This window comes from Rutilus rutilus (assembly GCF_951802725.1).
Source record: "Rutilus rutilus genome assembly, chromosome: 13".
NCBI lineage: Eukaryota > Metazoa > Chordata > Actinopteri > Cypriniformes > Leuciscidae > Rutilus > Rutilus rutilus.
In genome coordinates this window covers 23,710,268-23,729,416 of record NC_140218.1, presented here as the reverse complement: position 1 = coordinate 23,729,416, position 19,149 = coordinate 23,710,268, and the positions used below count along the sequence as shown (strand labels likewise).

The 19,149-nt window shown below is 37.5% G+C and overlaps 2 protein-coding genes across 3 annotated transcripts in view; both read right to left on the bottom strand.

Moving 5' to 3' along the window:
• Positions 1–257: 257 nt before the first annotated feature.
• On the bottom strand, positions 258–3,481 carry cav4b (caveolin 4b). Its single transcript, XM_084428705.1, has 4 exons — positions 3,118–3,481; positions 1,529–1,722; positions 1,241–1,428; positions 258–840 (listed from the first exon to the last, which is right to left on the bottom strand). The coding sequence occupies exons 2-4, from the start codon at positions 1,715–1,717 to the stop codon at positions 690–692; spliced, it is 528 nt and encodes a 175-aa protein (XP_084284831.1). The 5' UTR covers positions 1,718–1,722; positions 3,118–3,481; the 3' UTR covers positions 258–689.
• A 1,269-nt stretch (positions 3,482–4,750) lies between these two features.
• The window catches only part of arhgap4b (Rho GTPase activating protein 4b), a 32,247-nt gene continuing 17,848 nt past the window's right edge, over positions 4,751–19,149 (bottom strand). Inside the window, exons 13-24 of one of the 2 annotated variants that reach the window (XM_084428776.1) lie at positions 15,224–15,251; positions 14,947–15,007; positions 14,627–14,704; positions 13,878–14,006; positions 11,631–11,736; positions 11,296–11,526; positions 9,303–9,358; positions 8,935–9,106; positions 7,477–7,572; positions 7,208–7,375; positions 5,953–6,034; positions 4,751–5,610 (exon numbers count right to left, since the gene is read on the bottom strand). In XM_084428776.1, coding sequence (XP_084284902.1) covers positions 5,401–5,610; positions 5,953–6,034; positions 7,208–7,375; positions 7,477–7,572; positions 8,935–9,106; positions 9,303–9,358; positions 11,296–11,526; positions 11,631–11,736; positions 13,878–14,006; positions 14,627–14,704; positions 14,947–15,007; positions 15,224–15,251 — 1,417 coding nt within the window. In that variant the 3' untranslated portion in view covers positions 4,751–5,400. Of the gene's footprint in view, positions 5,611–5,952; positions 6,035–7,207; positions 7,376–7,476; positions 7,573–8,934; positions 9,107–9,302; positions 9,359–11,295; positions 11,527–11,630; positions 11,737–13,877; positions 14,007–14,626; positions 14,705–14,946; positions 15,008–15,223; positions 15,252–18,945; positions 19,043–19,149 lie in introns of both variants that reach the window. The other variant, XM_084428775.1, reaches the window with a different exon arrangement.

Genomic DNA, 19,149 nt, shown 5'->3' with positions numbered 1-19,149 from the left:
CAATGCATGTGAAAAGTAGGCCAATATTGACTGTTCTTGTCATAATGAAGATTGTTAAATGCAGGTGTTCTCTGTTCTTTCTTTTACGAACACCATTTTACAATCGTTTTTAGTTTGACCTCACAAATACAAGAAAAAAAGAAAAGAAAAAGTATTTAATGCTTTTGAGTGCTTTATCGTCCAGATTGACTTGCATATTCACGTAATAAAAATGTTGTTGACAAAACTTGATAAATAAGAGAACTTGAATGCACAAATGTAAGTAGTTGTTTTATTCAAAAACATGTATGACATGATAACCATCAAAATAGACATCTGGCTTCATAGATAATACATGACAAATACACATTATATCAAACAGAAAAATATAAACAGATTATATGAAAAAAGAGGTTATTGACATTTTGTGTGAGGCTCTTTTTTGTATTATGCTTAGAAAGATACAAAATATCTTCTGACATGCAACATTTTTATTACATTAAGATAATTTAAACCGATTATTATTATATAATTAAAAATCTACAAGCTATAATAGCTTGTAATCCTCTTCTTTAAATGGTTTGAATTATGCTTTATTTTGTAACTTCAAAAAATCCATTCAGGGATTCCAAGGATTCATGTTTTGTCATTTTAATTTAGAGGAAAGCAGTTTAACAAACTTCCTCAAATTCCTCCTTAATTGTGTTTCATCACTCTTTGGAGACCGTCACATATATGCCACTGCAACAGCGAGCCACAGATGTGCAGAATGGAGTGATGAAGATATTAACCACACTCATCCACAGTGACCTCACACAGGGCAGGCAGGTATGACACACCTGAATACAGGGCATCACACACCTATGACAAGAAGAAGGAAATAGAAGCAGTGACAATATTTTTGTTTAAAGGGATAGTTTACCCAAAAATGAAAATTCTGTCATCATTTACTACACCCTCAATATTGTTCCAAACCTGTATGAGTTTCGTTCTTCTGTTGAACACAAAAGAAGATATTTTGAAGAATGTTAGTAACCAAACAGTTTCTGGTCCCCATTGACTTCCATAGTATTTTTCAATACTATGGAAGTCAATGGCTATCGTCAACTGTCTGGTTACAGGCATTCTTCAAACTATCTTCTTTTGTGTTCAACAGAAGAACGAAACTCATACAGGTTTGGAACAGAATTTTCCCTTAAGGAAAAACTTAAGGAACATCTATCATAAATATATATATTTTTTTCTTTAAAAAAGAGCCTACCAGATGTGCATACAGGCCAGCAGGGCAAAGAGGCAGCCGCAGAGGCAGGAGAGGGGAACCGCACACAGCGCCGTCAGGCAGCGGTAACCCCACAGCCGCGTGGACTCGAAGGCGATCCCGCTGTACACCCACACGCGGTCGTAGCTGTGTGTGGATGCGGGCTCTGCCAAAACATCGCTAAACTCTACCTGATGGTGTCACAATGAACAGAAAGTTACGTGAATTTTATTTTTCTTTCATGTAGGCTACTGTAAAACACCCTGAATGTCCATCCGATGAGAAGTTCACCTTCAATTGTTTGTTGACGCCATAGGGATCCCTAATCTCAACATGAGCGAGGGGAGGGGTGGAGGAGAACTGTGGTGGAGGAGGCGGAGACGGCTGGAACTTCTTCACATCATAATCTTCTTCTTCTTCATCATCATCATCATCATCATCATCAATATTACACTCCACCAAATACTCGTCTCGCATCATATTGACTGCAGAGCAGATCATAAGCTTTGTTTGAGTGAAATTTCAACAAACATTTCAGCAAACAGTAGCCTACAGTATACCTAGTAAAAAATATTTTCATGATTTATCACATTGTTTACTTTTGTCAAATCAACTTAGATAATGTGGTTCGGATAACATGATATTTTGAGTTTCTGTCGATTAAACCAATCTCAATTGTGTTAACTGAATTTTTTTAATTTCAATGAACTTACATTTTTAAGTCAAACAGGTTACTTACTTTTTTAAGTTAAACCAACTATATTTTTTTACAGTGTATAGGTTAGGTTTTTAGCATCTGTGGGTTAAACATGTTAAATTTAACATTTTAGTTCATAAACTACACAAACTACAGCAGTGGTTCTCAAAGTTTTTGACTGCAAGGACCCCGTTGTCAAATACATTATTTGAAGACCCCTATAAGATATCTGCTAGGATGACAAAGCTGCTCAAACTTTTTATTCACATAAACTAGGAGTGGCATCATATTAAAATAACTATAAATAATTAAATCTTACAATCCCGATAACTGCTGCTTTTTTATTAACATTGAATTTGCATAACTTTTCTAGTTTGTAGTTTTTTTTTTATAACCTACTTTTTTTTTCTTTTTTTTTTTACAAATAACCATTTATATCCAGTCAAATATGATAGAGCTTATGTATAGACCTACATGCATGTATAAAAAAAAATATTTGATTAATTCCAAGACTTTTCCAGGTCTAGAAATCACACTTTTAAAATTTCCTTATACTGTATATGTCCAGGTTGACCAAAATAATAACCGTATTACCAATTACCATAATTTCGAGATGACAACACGACTCGGAGCTGTTCAGGTCCTCAGAACTAGGAAGTATGCGTTTCTATGGCAACACTATTAAGGCCTAAATTAATCTGCAGGGTTAGGTGGTACAAGTAGGAGCTCTCAGAAAATTCCCAGCTTACAAATACAAGCTCTACGAGGAAGTTGAAGTCTCGTAATTACATGTACATTTTAAATAATTTTGAGCCATCTTGCACTCCCCTTGGAAGTGTGCTGAGGCCCCGTTTGAGAACCATTAAATTACAGGCTACATGTGACAAATACAAACCCAAGTCAGACAAGACACACCCTGACAACTCTTGCTTACATTTACTCATTACGCATCATACTGTCATAGGCCTACTACATGCTTGTCTGACTGAGAAGCGATATGACATGAACCCACCAGTACTGTATGGCATTTAGGCGTAGATGACAAAATCGGACATTTCATAAATCAATTTGAAAAGAATGTGTAGAAAAAAACATTTGACATACATGCATTGCATTTTATGGAATACTCATGATGAATGGGATGCAATTTTGTTTTGAGCAATTTTGAATATTTATCACTTACCCTATTCAATATTCAGCCCTGGTCCAAAAATAAACTCTAGTTGGCAGTAGTTTATGACTATTTTGATCAGTCAGACAGACACTGCAAATCTCCATAAACTTGTCATCCACATCTAACAGATGAATATATGACCTATATCATTCTGTTGGACATCAGAAGGAATGGAGCGGAGCGTTTTACAGTAAGGCAGTGTGACCTCACTCACTCTGTCTTGTGTTCTTTGCCATAGTCTAGTTTGTGGAAGTGTGTGTATCCAATGAAGAATTAGTAGGCTGAGCGTAGAGTTATTTTGGGGAGAGGAATGGAGAGGGCTCCACTAATCAGGTTACCGGACAGGCTAACCCTCTTCGCACACAGCCAGTTTCCTCTCGTACTATCTAATTTTAGGCCTAGATCAATTATTTTTTTCTTTTAGGAAACATACAGTGGCCCTAAAAAAAAAAAAATTTGGACAGTTAAGAGAACCTTAAAAATGTATGTCATTGTATTACAGTGTAAAACTAAAAGCAAAACTGGTAACACTTTACTATTTTTACTAAGTTATTATGTTAACATCAATTAACTTCATTGGTTAAGATAAACAATGAAAAATACTTCTAAAGCATTTATTAATCTTGGTTAATGTTAGTTCCAACATTTACTAATACATTATTAAAATCAAAAGTTGTATCTCTTAATATTATTTAATAAATTTTAGCTAACATTAAATAATTGTTAAATGTAAATGTTAATAAAGATTGAAAAATACTGTAACAAATGTATTTCTCATTGTTAGTTAATGAATTAACTAATAGGACCTTGTTGTAAAATGTAACCCCTAAACTAATAACAATTGTTTTCATTGAAATAAAAGCAAATATGAAAATATAAAAAATAAAAATAAGTTAAAGTACTAAATTATCTAAATATGAAGTAAAAATAGAATAAAGCTAAATCCAACTCAAAACAAACAAAACATACTACATAAACTTAAAATAAAATTAAACCTGAAAATATAAAAAAAAAAATCGAGTTATATATATTTATAAATGATAAAAGAGTATATAGATAAACATAAGAGTAATTATTCTGCATGAAATATTTGGCAAGTCGACAGTATTTTAGAATCTATAATTTATTTTGATAATATTGTAATCCACATATCAATGATGACATCATCTACCAGAGACACACACGGCTAAGGGGAAGGTATGGGTGATGGGGTGGAAGTCGAAGGAGACCAGTAACCAGAGGCATTAATATGTGCAGCGAAAAGGAAGTGCCACTGTACTTCCTGTGACTACATGTGCCTTTTCACAGTTTGTTCTTTTCTCCAGTCACTTCTCTGTTGGACAGTTCCTGAGCTGCTTTGTGGCACTTATCTTCACAGTTGTCTTTTTCACATGGAGCCGGCGGGATAAAAAAAGGCTACAGAGCTGTGCTTATTTTGGCCGTCCCACCTGTTTCCACACGAGACCATCCCAGCACATTGCATGCATATGTGCTGGTTCCTTTACGACTGAATGCTTTTTAAAGAATAATCCATTGTAATGCAAATAATTGTAAAAAATAGTAATGCAATTAAATGTAAAAAACAAAAAACAACATTAAATAGCAAATGATACAAAACCCCCCGAAATGAATCATCTAGAAATAAAACACTGGAGCATTTTAATATTCATCATGTTGTACCTAGAACTACTTGAGCTATGCATAATATCCAAAAGCAACAAAAAAAAAACATTTAAAACTGAATAAGAAAAACTCCAATAATGAAGTAGATCTCTTGGTTCGCAAACATCTGAGTGGCCTTCATAAATCTCCTGCTACATTCAGAGTGACACGTCTATATTTAAAATTACAGTGTGGACTCTGTCTGTCATCGACATCATTCCCACAATTCACTTGCCGATCAGAATCGATGTGCTTTGAGGGACTCCATGAATACATCATCAGCAGATAGTTATGTTTTTCCAAAAGAACACAGCCAACACTACAGTCAAAAACGTCAGACACATTGGACATCACTGCGGTGAATTATTAGAGTAGGAAATTCTTGACCGAGGACCAGATTAACTGTTATCAAAGCTAGTAAAACACAAATACAACCAATAACAGGATCAATGACTTGGTCTCACACGAACAAAACCATAATCAGTTACTGTCAACGGAAATTTAGTTAATAAGGCGTAAAGAGTACCATATATTGTATGTCTGGAAAAATATATTCATATCTGTGATGAGTTTGCCGTTCCCCCAACACTCATACTCAGATTCACTCATAAATCATCCCTTCCTAAACCCTCAGTCCTGTTGGTCTTGGGGTTTGAAGAGACCTCTGCTGCGCAGGCCGAAGCCTCCCTTCTTCGCCGGAGGTCGAGCAGCAGCGGAGGAAACCGACGGGACGGATGCAGGGGGGGGAGAGGAGGGGGAAGCGCTCGAACCCGAGACTTCCAGAGGAGGCTGACGAGACAACAGCTCCCTAAACACAGAGTTCATCTGGCGACTGACCTCCTATGAGAAAGAGAGATTCGGTCATTAAAACATTAGGATTTTTATATCAGTGGTTCTCAGCCTTTCAGATTCTTAGATTCTCCACATTTCAGGTACTTTCTGCTGTAATGACAAAGCTGCTTGTTCTCAAACTATTATTATTATTTACAGATTGGAAATATATAACAATAAGACATTTATAATTAACAATTAAATCCATAATTCTAGTTTCAAAAACCTTTTGTATTACTTCGTGAGGGAGTTTTTCTCAGCAATTTCTACCTGATAAAATATTTTAGCTCATCATAACTACAAAAATGTATAGAAATGTTGGTGAAATGTCAGTCAGTATGAGAATCAGACCTTGTCGATATGCACTGTCTGTCTGTCTGCTGCTCCTCCTACTGGTCTCAGACTGTCCAAAGTGTGTCTGCGCTCTTGATGACTGAAGAGAAAAAAAAAAGGCATATAGAAGGGAAATTCAATTACTTATAACAACATACACTACCATTCAAAAGTTTGGGATCGGTCTCTTATGCTCACCATATTTTGATAAAAAAGTACAGGAAAAACAGTAACATTGTGGAATATTTTTGACATTTAAAGTAACTGTGTTCCATTTTATAATATATTTCTGTGATGCAAAGCTGAATTCACATGATCCTTCAGAAATTATTCTAATTTGCCGATTTGCTGCTGGTACACATTGTACGGTTTTGGGCTGTTCCAGACGAAAGATGACAAATTGTGGCGATGACAAACTGTGGTCTTGGCTCCTAAACGCTGGTCCATGTACATGTACGACTTAGTACAGTGAGAAAGGTTCAAAGACAGCCGCTGTCATGGACTTGAGACCAAAGATAGCTTGCCATCATTTTCTGACAGTGTCAGAAATTTAGTGTGAACATCTCAGTGTTTGCTGACTAGCCAATAAAACTGCAACATGAAATGGCGTATTGATCAACGCGATATTACGCTAAAACCTAAAACTACCCAAAGCTCCATTTGCAAAATTGCCATGCCAAGTTGGCCTCTTTTCCCTAACCATGATCGCATCCATATTCCCCATCATTCAGCGCACATAAAAACCACAATTGCCAAAGTGCGATTCATTCTTCTATACTAACTTGCTACTTGCCTACAATTCAATAGGTGTCATTATCGTACAGTGTTCATACATGTCGTACCCAAGTTTATTAGATCCATGTCGTACAGTGTGATTTGTAATGATCTTATAGGATTGCAGAAATCATCTGTAGCAAGCATAAGAAACATTGATTATTATCATCAAGGTTGAAAAAAGTTGTGCTACTTAATATTTCTATAATTTTTGTTTTGTGGAATCACGATATATTTTTTCAGGATTCTTTGATGATGAAATCTTTTTGTAACATTATAAATGGTTCAACTGTTACTTTTGATCAATTTAATGCATCCTTCCAAAATAAAAGTATAAATATCTTTTTTTAAATTTAAGTTTGAACCTCATTTTTGTTATCTCAAAAAATAATTCTGTAAGCTCACTGGGATTTAATGATGGTCACATAATCAGATCACGCCTCATGCGTGTGCCTTTCAGCAGCTGGTACCATCAAAACAACAGCTTCTGTTCTCCTACCCTGAGAATTGGCGTGCAGGTCCAGTTGACTGAGGAGGAAGGATGAGTCGTCCCTCGGGCACCTGCAGGGTGAGCTTCCGTATGGGGCTCACATTCCCACTGCTGCCTCCTCCACTGCTGGTCCTCTGCCGGCAGGGCAAAGAAGCACTGTCACTGTTCACTCTCATCCTGGGGAACGACAGCAAACACAGTGCAGATACAGTAAGATCTCAGTGGGCCTGTGTAGAGCATCCGTGGTGCATTATTACCAGCGGTCTGAGAGAATGTACCTGGTGCTCTGTTCAGACTGCTGCTGTTCTTCTGAAAGGTTTCCTGTGCTGCCCCCTCTGCTGTCATCCTTCTTCCCTCGTTCCTTACGTTCCGCCCTGAGGATGAGAAGACAACAAGATGAGGTTACCAAAGCTAATGGTAAGGTTATGGCTACCAAGATATTGTATTAGAACAAAAGCAATATGTTTGTTTATTATGTTTTCTCTATGTCTCTGCAATGGTTTCCATAGACTTTAATCAGTTTAGACACCATATTTTATTTAATGCAATATAAAAACAAGGCTGTGAGGGATGGATTTACAGCCCGTTTGAGGAGTCTCATTCATAAAACAATACAAGCGGAACAAATTTGTGTAAATCATTCATAACTCCATTCTTACGTAAATGGCTGCAGTGAATTGAATGCGACAAGAAAGAAAGGTTTGTTCTTCTTGCATTTCATGAATGAGGCCCGTTATGTCTGCGTACCTGGATGTTGATCATTCTGCCAACAAAACATTAGATGTGACCTTGGGCCTTATTTTCAGCATGACATATTGAATGAACTGAACCCTCACAGTCTTGTTTCTGTTAGTGACAAATGAAATATGACATCCACTCTGACTAAAGTCTATTAGTGACATATCTGACTGATTTCCTATGCTTCATATCAGTCATGTTTGAAACATGTAATATAAAAGCAGATTAATTAGTGCTCAGATATTTACTAATTAACTAATTAATCAAATTGGTTAGCAAATCATGCTCATTAGCTGTTTCAAAAGCATTCAACACTAGAAATATTGACAAAAATGGTTTAGTGTAATAGATTATTTTACCCAATGTTTGTGTGTGCTATGTGGTTTTTTCATATTTATGTTTACACTACCATTCAAAAGTTTGGAGTTGGTAAGGTTTTTGAAATAAGTGTTTAATATCACATTTAATCAAAAATACAGTAGAATTGTAAAATATTATTACAATAAATACCTGTTGTCTACATAATATACAAAATGTAATTTATTCCTGTGATGTCGATGCTGAATTTTCAATTGCTGAATTATCATCAGTGTTGAAAACATTTGTGTTGCTTCATATTTTTGTGGAAACCGTGATACATTTTTGCAGGATTTTTTATCTTTAGAAAGTTAAAAATGACAGCATTTATTTGAAATAGAAACATTATAAATGTCTCTGATGCCACTTTTGATCAATTTATTCCAGTCAAGAGACAAGTGTGGAGTACAGAGTTGCTGTCTATATTATGCTATAAATCAATCCCTTACTGGGTCAGGATGCTGTCTTTGTAACTAGTAAGCAACAAGCAACTTTGAAACTTCGACTAAGTTTTGAAACGGAGCTTGTAACAATTAAAACTTTTCTTTCTATAAGTCTTATTGTTCAGAAGTAGCTGTAATAGTAACATCAATGCAATGTTTGAAGGAACCGCATGTAGTTTATGATGAATATGTTCTCACCCCTCTACCATACTGATGTACTTATGGGGGATCAGGCCTCTCACTCCTCCTAGTTCCCCTCTCCACCAATCAGCAGAGACCTTGCTGTGTAGTAGGAGGTGTTCACCCTGCTTGAATGACAGCTCGGCTGCAGAGCGTGCAACATAATCAAACATGGCCACAGCCTCGCACTCTGCTCATACAATGCATACAGACAACACAAAGCATGGCAACAGAAATGCCACATATGCCAAAATCCAACATGGAATGTCCACAATGCACAACAGCACACAAAAACCCAACATAGAACACACATGGACACATTTAGATTAATTAAAACTTCAAAGGTTTAAAAATAAATTGTCATGATGTGTGTTGCGCTTTCTTACCATCTTCACTGGGAGGATGTTCAGCTTCTCCCTCGCCCTCCTCTGTGATGGGTTCACTGGAAAAAGAGGTTGGCGTTACTTAAAAGTAAAAATAATTAAGATTTTTTTTGTGCGACACCCAAAACAACAGCAAAAGGTTTTAAAAGACAATGAGTTTAGGAAATAATGACAGATGTTTTACATTTTTCGATGAACAATCCCTCTAAAGGCGATATACTTCAAGTGAAATTGAAAAAACAAACCGGTGTGTGATGTCATTTAAAACAAAATCAGGCCAAAATGAAATTCGTTTGGAGTTCGAAACTGCTCACCAAAGCAAACTTTCCAGAGAAGTTTGCTCTGTCTGTTAAAGGGACACTCCACCCATTTGCATTAAGCTTTGCATTGTTAGAAACCCAGTCATACTATTGAATGGTCGTGCAACACTCTCTCATTTTCCCCTGAGACGGGAGAAATCCGGGAAAAACTTCCTCCTACAATGACGAAAAAATCGTCATTTTGCGTCATTGTAGGAGGAAGTGTAAGAGGGGGGGATTTCTGTTGAGACTACAAGCACTAGTTCCTCATCTTTCCCAGGGGGCGGGACCCGCTCACGCTACAGACCTATTACAGATCAGTGGGTGGGACTTTACTCTCTGAAACTGATAGCAATATGCTCCATCTTGTTTGAAGCTAAGCTAACAGGCGCTGTGGAGACAGATGTAAAGTTATGACAATAGCGGAGGAGAGTGCTCAATATGATATAGACTAGAGGAAGAGGATTTCGGAAGTCTGATGCTTGAATCAGGTGTTTGTGGCTACCTTTACAAGCCGCATTATAGCGAAGAGCAGCCGAGGCAGAAGACCTGCCTGCCGCGGACGAGGAGCCCGGACTGGCTCGAGTTAGGGCGGACTGGTGGCGCCGGTGATCTCACTATGCAACTCATAGACTGTAAGATGCAACTACGAACACAGAGATAGAGTCCGTCTGCGGCAAAGAATTTCAACGATGCCAATTTCTCCTGGACGAAATCTCTGAATCAGACGAGGACACGAACGTTTGTGTTGAGAACTATCCTAGTTTCGCACCGCATATGTTCTGACTGAACATCCAGGTACCATGCAATAATTCACCTTTTCGAAAGAAATACAAACGAGGAGTAATGCACTAATGAGTTCGCCAACTAACTAGACATTTTGTGTGAATGTGAAATGAATTTCAAGCTCTGGTGGTAGCTAGCCTTGTAGACGGAGGAGTGATTTCTCTTATAGGCAGATATGCGCTTTCTGGATTAGTGGGAGTGGCTTGCGGAGCTGTGCAATGTGGTGCATTGTGGGAGTTGTTGTCTTTCATACAAATGCGTCCTGAAGTTATTTTTTGTCTTTCCTCGGTCACGAAGGCACCAAATTCAAAATTTATTTTACATTTCGACTACATATATGACCCACTTTAAATAAAAAACAATGTTCAAATGGGTGGAATGCCCCTTTAAACACCCTCAAACTACCACTGGTCTGTGGCAATTATGTACTAAGTGACATGGCTCTTTGACGTGGAAATCTGTTCATTTCTTCTGTTCAGTCCGTCAAGGTCAGATGCAAGTAAAAATATGAACACACTGCTTCACAGTAGAAAGTTTTAATTCTAACTGAAAGCAACACTGACACTGTTTTTCCATGTTTGGTCCTGTAAAGCTGCTAGCTTTAAAGTAATTCATTGTCATAAAGTGGTATATAAATAAATTTGACTTGACTGGAGCACTGAATTGCAGAGCTGATGCAAACATATCCATATCGCTCTGATGAGATGCTTTCTTAACTGCTGTTTTTTGGTCATTTTTGTAGTGTTTATTTTGCTACTGAGAGGAAAGCATGCAGCCCATATTTACATATGCATCTAAACACTGCTCTGAGCAGTGTGTTTGCTAACAGTATACCGCAGCTCAGGTGTTTCAAACTTCTTTTTACCCCTTAAAGAAGATCCGTCGTGAGTATATTGGGCCTTAAGACTCACCAGTACTCCTGCTCCAGAGTCATGCATTTCTCATAGACGGGGCCCGGGAGTTCGGATGGCCCTGGGAAAATGTTCTCGTGATGGAGGATCATGGTCTTGACAAGGTCATTGATCTGAGGTGCCAGGGTCACTTCATCACCACCCATCTCCACCCCTCTGAGCAGACTGGGGCCGAAGCACACGGCCAGGTTATACGGCTGCATCATGTTCTCATCACTGTACTGAGAGACACTGAACAGACACAAACAAAACGGGTTACACACTGTATCACTGCACAGCATAATCAGGTTTGGAACGATTGCGTGGGCCTTTAAGAAAAAGAGAGCAGGACTCACTGATGAAGGAAGGCAAAGAGATAGCGCATCACTATGATGACGGGTCTGGGGAAGGTCGAGACTATCGTCTTAATCTGCACTACCTTTTCTGTCATGTTTTCCATCTCTGAAAGAGACACGGAGTTAACAGTCAACTCAATTAAGACTTTCAAAAACAGTAACTTATTACAGTAACTATTTTAAAGCAATAAACACTAGCATTCAAAAGGTTGGGGCCAGTAAGATTTTTTTTAATGATTTTGAAAGAAGTCTCTTCTGCTCAGAAAGGCTGCATTTATTTGATCAAAAATATAGTAAAAAAAGCAATATTGTGGAGCAAAAATGCAGTTTAAAATTACTGTTTTCTATTTTTTAAAATGTAATTTATTCCTGTGATGTCAAAGCTGTATTTTCAGCATCATTACTCCAGTCTTCAGTGTCACATGATCCTTCAGAAATCATTGTAATGTGATCATTTGGTGCTCAAGATACATTTTTAAAGGAGTCATAATGTAGAAATTTAACTTTTCCACGAGAATCAATGTATGTTATGATTGCATAATGATTGTACACTGGCCGGGAAGCCGATATTTAAAAGTGAAGCGTTTGTTTACCTCAGGGTTTGTAAAATAGGCCACGTGCACGCGCACGAAAAAACGAGATTTTGATTTCTTCCCCCTCTTGACGTCAAGACGGGGGAGGATATACCAAATATGGACACCGCAAACCTATGCCGCGGGAAGCCCGCCCCTCTCCCCCTCAGATTCAGTTTAGTCGACTCGAGAAAGATGGAGAAACCGAGTGTAGCCTACACTTGAGATGCTCTGTGGGTGACTGCCACAAACAACATGCAAATGTGTTTTATCTACCAAAAACGGACGAAACTATCAGGGAACAGTGGAGGAAATTCATTTTTAATGACGCTGTCCCAACAACTCTTTCAAGTGGCGTATCGTTAGGTGTGTGTGCTAAACATTTTACACCGGAATCATTTACAAATTTGGGGCAATATCAGGCGAACTTGGCCTCGAAGCTCCGTTTGGGAAAAGGTGCCATCCCAACCATCAGGGACTTGCCAAAAATTGAAAAGGTAAGACTGTGTTTTTATTGCTCTACTGTGGTTAACAAATAGCAGCTAACTGCTAATGCGGCTATTGTATGTAACGTTACCTTCGAGGTAAACACGGGGAATGGACTCTACGAATGCTAGCCACATCTTTCCACTTTGTTTTACACTAGCAGCTACAGTAGTGACGGTACAGGAGTCCATGCTCAGTGGCTAAAACTGTTTAAATGCAAGTATAACATCACGTTGCATGTCTAAAGAAGAAACATATTGAATGTCTAAATAACCACAACGTGAAACAAGGCAAAAACACCACATGATAGTAGAAATCTCAAAACCACTGTAAGCTGATTAAAAAAAAAAAACTACATCTCCGTTAATGTAATCTACATTAAATAAAAGGTAAATTTATGTGGGAGAAAATAGCAACACACGTTTTTGCTCGAACTGATGTTAATGTATGTCGCAGTCAAAATGATTGTCTTTACCATTCAGAGACATCTTGATGTAGACGTGCATCCAACAACTCTACATCTTCCCTTTCCAGCTCTGGTTCAGAGTCCGGCTCAAACATGTACGGTTGAATCCCATATGTCGCGGCCGGGTCGGGTTCTGACAACTTGCGCCATGTCAGTTTGTAATGATGCTGAAGTTACCTGCGGTGTCAACCCCCCTCCTTCCTGCAACCAATCAACGCGCCCCTCATTTGCATTATTATAATGACCGTCCACGACAGCCAAAACATCGCATCAGATCTCGCGAGACAATAATGCCTTTAGAAATAAGGGTCTGAGGGGCTCTGTGTTGATTTTTTTTTCCACTTTTCTTTTTTAGAAGTGCCTGAAAGACTATAATAGAGCATTGGGTACCAAAGTTAAAACAACATTATGACTCCTTTAATTATTATCCATGTTGAAAATAGTTGTGCTGCTTAACATTTTTGAAACATTATAAATGTCTTTACTGTCAATTTTGATAAATTAAATGCATATTAATTTATTTCTTAAAAAAAAAAGCTTACTGACCCGAAATTTTGAATGAATGGTGCTACCTTGTGACCACTTGGTTAAAAGTCATTGAAAAATGGGACAGAAAGGTAAAGTTCTGAGAAATGCTCTAACTTCATTTGCATGCAGATGCCACTAGGTTTGATATGTTGTTATCTGATGCAAATTAATGTGCAGACATGAAAGGCATCTTACGGACACACTCCATGAGACGGCTAAAGCTCTCCTCGGGGAACAGAGGTTTCTCTAGACCTCTGAAATACAGCTTCAGAACCCCTGCCACTGAATCAATGTCACTCTCAGTGTCCGTGAGCGGGTCCTCTCCTGCATCACCAAATAAAAGAAAGAAGAACAGTTAGCGAGAAGAGAAAACAGACAAGAGACTGAACTAAAAGGCATATTTGTATATAAATATAAGATAATATACACTACCAATAGTTCAAAAGTTTGGAAGAAGTCTCATGCTCACCAAAGCTGAATTTGTTTGATCAAAAATACAGTAAAACTTGTAATATTGTGAAATAGTATTACAATTTAAAATCTGTTATTCCTGTGATGTCAAAGCTGAATTTTCAGAATCATTACTTCAGTGTCACATGATCCTTCAGAAATATTTTGGAAACTATGCCAAAAAATTTCAGGATTCTTTGATGAATAAAAATTTCAAAAGAACAGCATTTATTTGAAACAGAAATCTTTTGTAACATTACACATGTTTTAAGGTCACTTTTGATCACTTTAATGTATCCTTACTGAAAAGAAATTCTGACTAACCAACACATTTTTGAACGGCAATGTACATTCAGTAGGTCATTATTGCAATATAAACACTGTCAGAGTGATATATTTTTATTTTGTGATAATTACCAGCCAAAATGTACATTACTTCACGTTACATTCTTATTTTAATACACCTGTATTCATCCATTTAAACATGATCGTACCTCTTTCAAAGGCATCCCTGATATGATTGACTTCAGTCTGTGAACCAGGAACTCTAAAAATGCCTTCATGATGCAGACCTGTTAAAACATCACATTTATAAATACATAAATACTCACTCCTTTACATTAATACTGCCTACAATAAAGGTGCTCACAGTAAACGTACTATTAGCAGTCAACTATGAATAACACTGATATGTGATATATGCCTGTTTTCATCATATGTGATTGTAAATCATTTTGTTTCATTATGTGTAAAATGAGGAAAAATGACAGAGTGTAGCTATAATAAGGGATTGTCTTGCAATTGACAGTTTTACCGTGCAGGTTGATGAAGCGAATGCAGCTCTCCACCACCAGGGGGATCTGTTGCCCAGTGCTCTGTTAGACAGAGAATGGAGGGAAATTGGGAATAATAATTATGCACATCTGGATGGGAAGAGTTGTATAGGAATCAATCATGAAAGAAATAAAACAAATATACATATGAAGTATAGCAAACATAATGTGCCAAGAGAGAGGCAAAGAGTGCAGAGAGCACAGAAATACATTTACCCACACAAACAGATGCATGCAAGACAGGGGAAACAGCTGTACCTGAGTCCTCGACATCCGCCTCCTCCTTCTACAGTCACAGCCAGCCAAGCAAGGAAAGAAAGAGACAGGAGGGACATATAAAGGAGGAGTAGATTGTTTGGCATGACCAGAAGGAGTGTGTAACATGAAAAATGGGGAGAGAATGACATAAAAGCAAATGAAAGCAAAAGCAGTCAGAAAAGGGGGAGAAAAATTGGGGTAAGGGAGAAAGACAAAAAGCAGAGAACAAGGAGTTTAGATGAAAAGCAACATGTCAGGGATGCTCTGTTTTAATGTAGTACTGGCTAGACAATAATATAATGGGCTTAAAGGCAGCATAAAATCAAAATTAGATTTTAGTCCACGTTTTGCTATTTATTTGCTAGTGTACTCCTGGGCATTAACAAAATACACTTTTAGTATATACACTACTGTTCAAAAGTTTGGGGTGTCTTGGGCATGGATGCATTAAACTGATCAAAAGTGGCAGTAAAGACATTTATCATTAGGGAAGAAATGTTTGAGCTAGCTGTTTAGCGAAAAACCATTACTAAGTATTACTATAGCATATTTTGCATTATCATCATTAAAACCGTATATGATTATAATGATTTGAAAAACTCTAATTACAAAACTCTATTAAAAATAATAGGTGCTCTTTAATGAAGAAGTGTTTAAAAGCGCAGAGCTGCTTTGTGTACAGCGGTTACCGGAGAAACGGCTCTAATTCTGCTGTTCCATAAGCGCCACCTACTGTCAGAGAGTGGATTTTCATTCAAGCTGTCTGCCATTTTGTTCAGACCAATGCAAAAATCGGACACAATTTGTATGCACCGTAGTACATTTTAAACGGTTGATGTGGTTAAATAAGCTAATGTGCATTCTAAAAAATCGAACCAATTCAGATATAAAAAGTATCTAGAATTATTCAAGAAGCAGATATAATGCCTATAATCATTAATCATTTTATCCTTTATCATTAAAAAAGAACAATTACTTTGACATATCTCACCCAAACATCTTGTTTCAATGGGAAATTCGTCAAAACTATGCTTGTTAAGGGATTTGTGATCAGAAAGAACATGTTAGCATAGCTCGATGTTAGCAATGTTCCTAAATCTGATTTCAATCCACTTAAAAAAAAAAAAAAAGCCCATTTTACTGGGCTGCACCCATTGATCAACTAATGAAGCAAAAAAAAAAAAAAGTGTTGTTGGCAAAGCAATTCTGTGGCCCTGACTGCATTATCCAATTATTAGCGGTGTAACGAGAGTGCACATCTCATAGATTTACTGTCCACTTAAGATGAAGAGATACACCAGCTACAGCTAATGCAGGATGTAGCAGACACTGTTAGACACTCCACCACAATAGAATAAAAGTGTGAGAGAATGGACGTGGAAGAAGGAAGTAGTTTTTCATGGTGCAGAGAGCCAGATGGCAGAGCAGTGCTCTACAGGCCTGAGCTCCCAGGAATAGAGAGGGACGGAGAGACACACGGTGGGAATCTCAGAGAATAGAGAGCACCCTGCTGAAACTACTAGCATGACTGCTCAACAGGCATATGCTGTCTGGTGGACACAGGCTTCCCCAATATGCTTCTTAAATAGCATAACCATCAAGATTTCCCTCATTGACCAGCTTCACCAGAAAGACCATGCTGGTTGACCAATTTGACCTATGTTCAATGTTTGTGATGCTCAGACCAACAATAATCACCCTTGAATAGCATAGAAAAGGAAGTTCAAGGAGTGACAGCAGACATTCTATGTTCAATTTTTAGATTTTTTGACATAATTATCAAGCAGTAATTATATAATTAGTGAAATAATATTAACTGAGAGACTTGATGGAATTTCTGTATGTTCTTCAAAATATCTTCTTTTGTTAAACAGAAGAAAAGAAACTCGTACAGGTTTGGAACAACATATGGGTAAGTAAATGATGACAGAATTTTCATTTCAGGGTGAACTATCCATTTAAGCAAAAAGGCTAAATGTTGATTAAAAATGGTTACAAGCACCCAAACGCATGCTGGTCTAAGCTAGTCTTTTCAGCAGGGTGGTCTGGTGTTGGTGTCTCCTAAGGACACTGTTAAAGAGCCAAGGACATCAAGTGCAGATAAGGCAGAAAGCAAGAGTGACAGCTCTTAGACGGTGCAGAATTTAGCTGGTATTATACCCTAGCCATTATGAGCTCTATTGTAACAGCTAGGGTATAAGCTCAAAAAACTTGAAAGCGTGAATTCTGGAGTTCCCCAGTGCTATCAGAAGGCTACATCTTGAAACCGCTCTTAATCTAAGTTTGTAAAACACTAAGTCAGCAAAGCAAATGGGAGTTAGCCAAAGCATTAGATAATGCTGATAAAATCCCATTCGTTTTCTCCATATAGATTCTTAGACAAAATAAAAAGCAATCTATACTTCTGTAGAAGCCACAAGAGTAATTTTAACTTCATTCCAATCCCAGTAAAGAACTACAGCACCCAAAAATACAGAAATCTCCACCAATCACAAAGAAAAAGAAATTGCGACAAAAGGGCTCAAGAGAAACAACCCACTCACATGAAACATAAGTAAGATGTAATCAAGACGTAAATCAACAAAGATGCATATCTGAATATTTAATGATGATAATAATAAAAATGTAATATTATTTTGTATTATTTTAATTAACCATAATTATCTAATTATATTTATAAATAATTATAAATAAATAGTATAGATGTATTATATTATTATAATATGTATTATATAATAAATAAATGAGTAAATAAATAAATACAAATGTTTCCTTCATTATTTAAATATACATTTTTTTTATAATTTACACATTTATAAATACATACACATATAAATATGTAAACGTATCAATAGTTTAATATTGCGCCTTTGGATTTTTATTCATTCATAATTCTCTATGGGATTGCAGTTAATTCCTTGAACTGTTCATTCCCTGTTTTTATTTTTTAAATCCCTATGGAGAAAACAAGGAAGAAATTCTAGAACCAAGGCTATTAAAAAAAACACTTATGGCAGCAGTTTCAATGAGAAGCAAGACACATTGTTTTTATAGGCCATAACACGTTAGAGGCAATATATACGAGCACCAAAAAACCGAGCAAGAGGCTTTGATAACGGTTGAAATGATGCAGTATTCAGAGAACAGCACAGTGGATCTTATAAGCACACACATGCAGAAAAATACGCATGACTTCACTCACACAGGTGAACACGCATTTTTGTTGCCTAGCACACGGATTATTAGGCTGCACAGATGCCTGGAGAGAACACTGTGAGCGCGTCTGTCTCACCCGATTTAATAAGCAGCCATGTCACTTTATGGAAATAACGTAGCATGTCATTTCAAATAAGATTCGGTAACACAATCGTGCAAACCGCGCCAATGTCTCTAACCTTACTCGGGGAGCATGAAGTGATCACATTATCTCCATGGATGTTCTCATTATTTAACATTCCCTTGTAGATTTACAAGCCGACTGGTCACACCAAAATTCACAAGTAATCACTGACACGCCAGATGCAACAATCAGACAGAGGGAAGGCCATGCTCAAAGCCATATCAGAACTGCACAAATGCAACAACACATGACCAGAAGCACATGAGAGTGAGGCGCTAGTGTTGAGGAAGCCATGGAGGGAATGGAGTTAGAGGAACACAGCAAGAACATTACAGAAATCTGTCTTTAACAGAGCAGAGGGCTGTCAGCCGCAGGGCTATACCTGAATGAAGGAGAGCATGTCTCCAGAGAAGAGTTTGTGCTTGTACTGGGAGCAGGGCCTGGCTTTCCGCACACGCACTGCCCTACCAGGCTGCATTCTGGGAAATATATACACCGGCACTCCACTGTGACACTATGGCATCAGTGTACTCATGCAAACATGCTAACATAACAGTAATTCACACAGAACAGACAACAACACAAC

Bases quoted from the DNA above. Each gene is read 5' to 3' on its own strand.
- cav4b (XM_084428705.1), bottom strand. From the start codon at position 1,717: ATGATGCGAGACGAGTATTTGGTGGAGTGTAATATTGATGATGATGAT. The intron at 1,429-1,528 runs GTGAACTTCTCA...TGACACCATCAG, and splicing joins GCGTCAACAAACAATTGAAG to GTAGAGTTTAGCGATGTTTT. The intron at 841-1,240 runs GTAGGCTCTTTT...TTCTTGTCATAG, and splicing joins CTGGCCTGTATGCACATCTG to GTGTGTGATGCCCTGTATTC.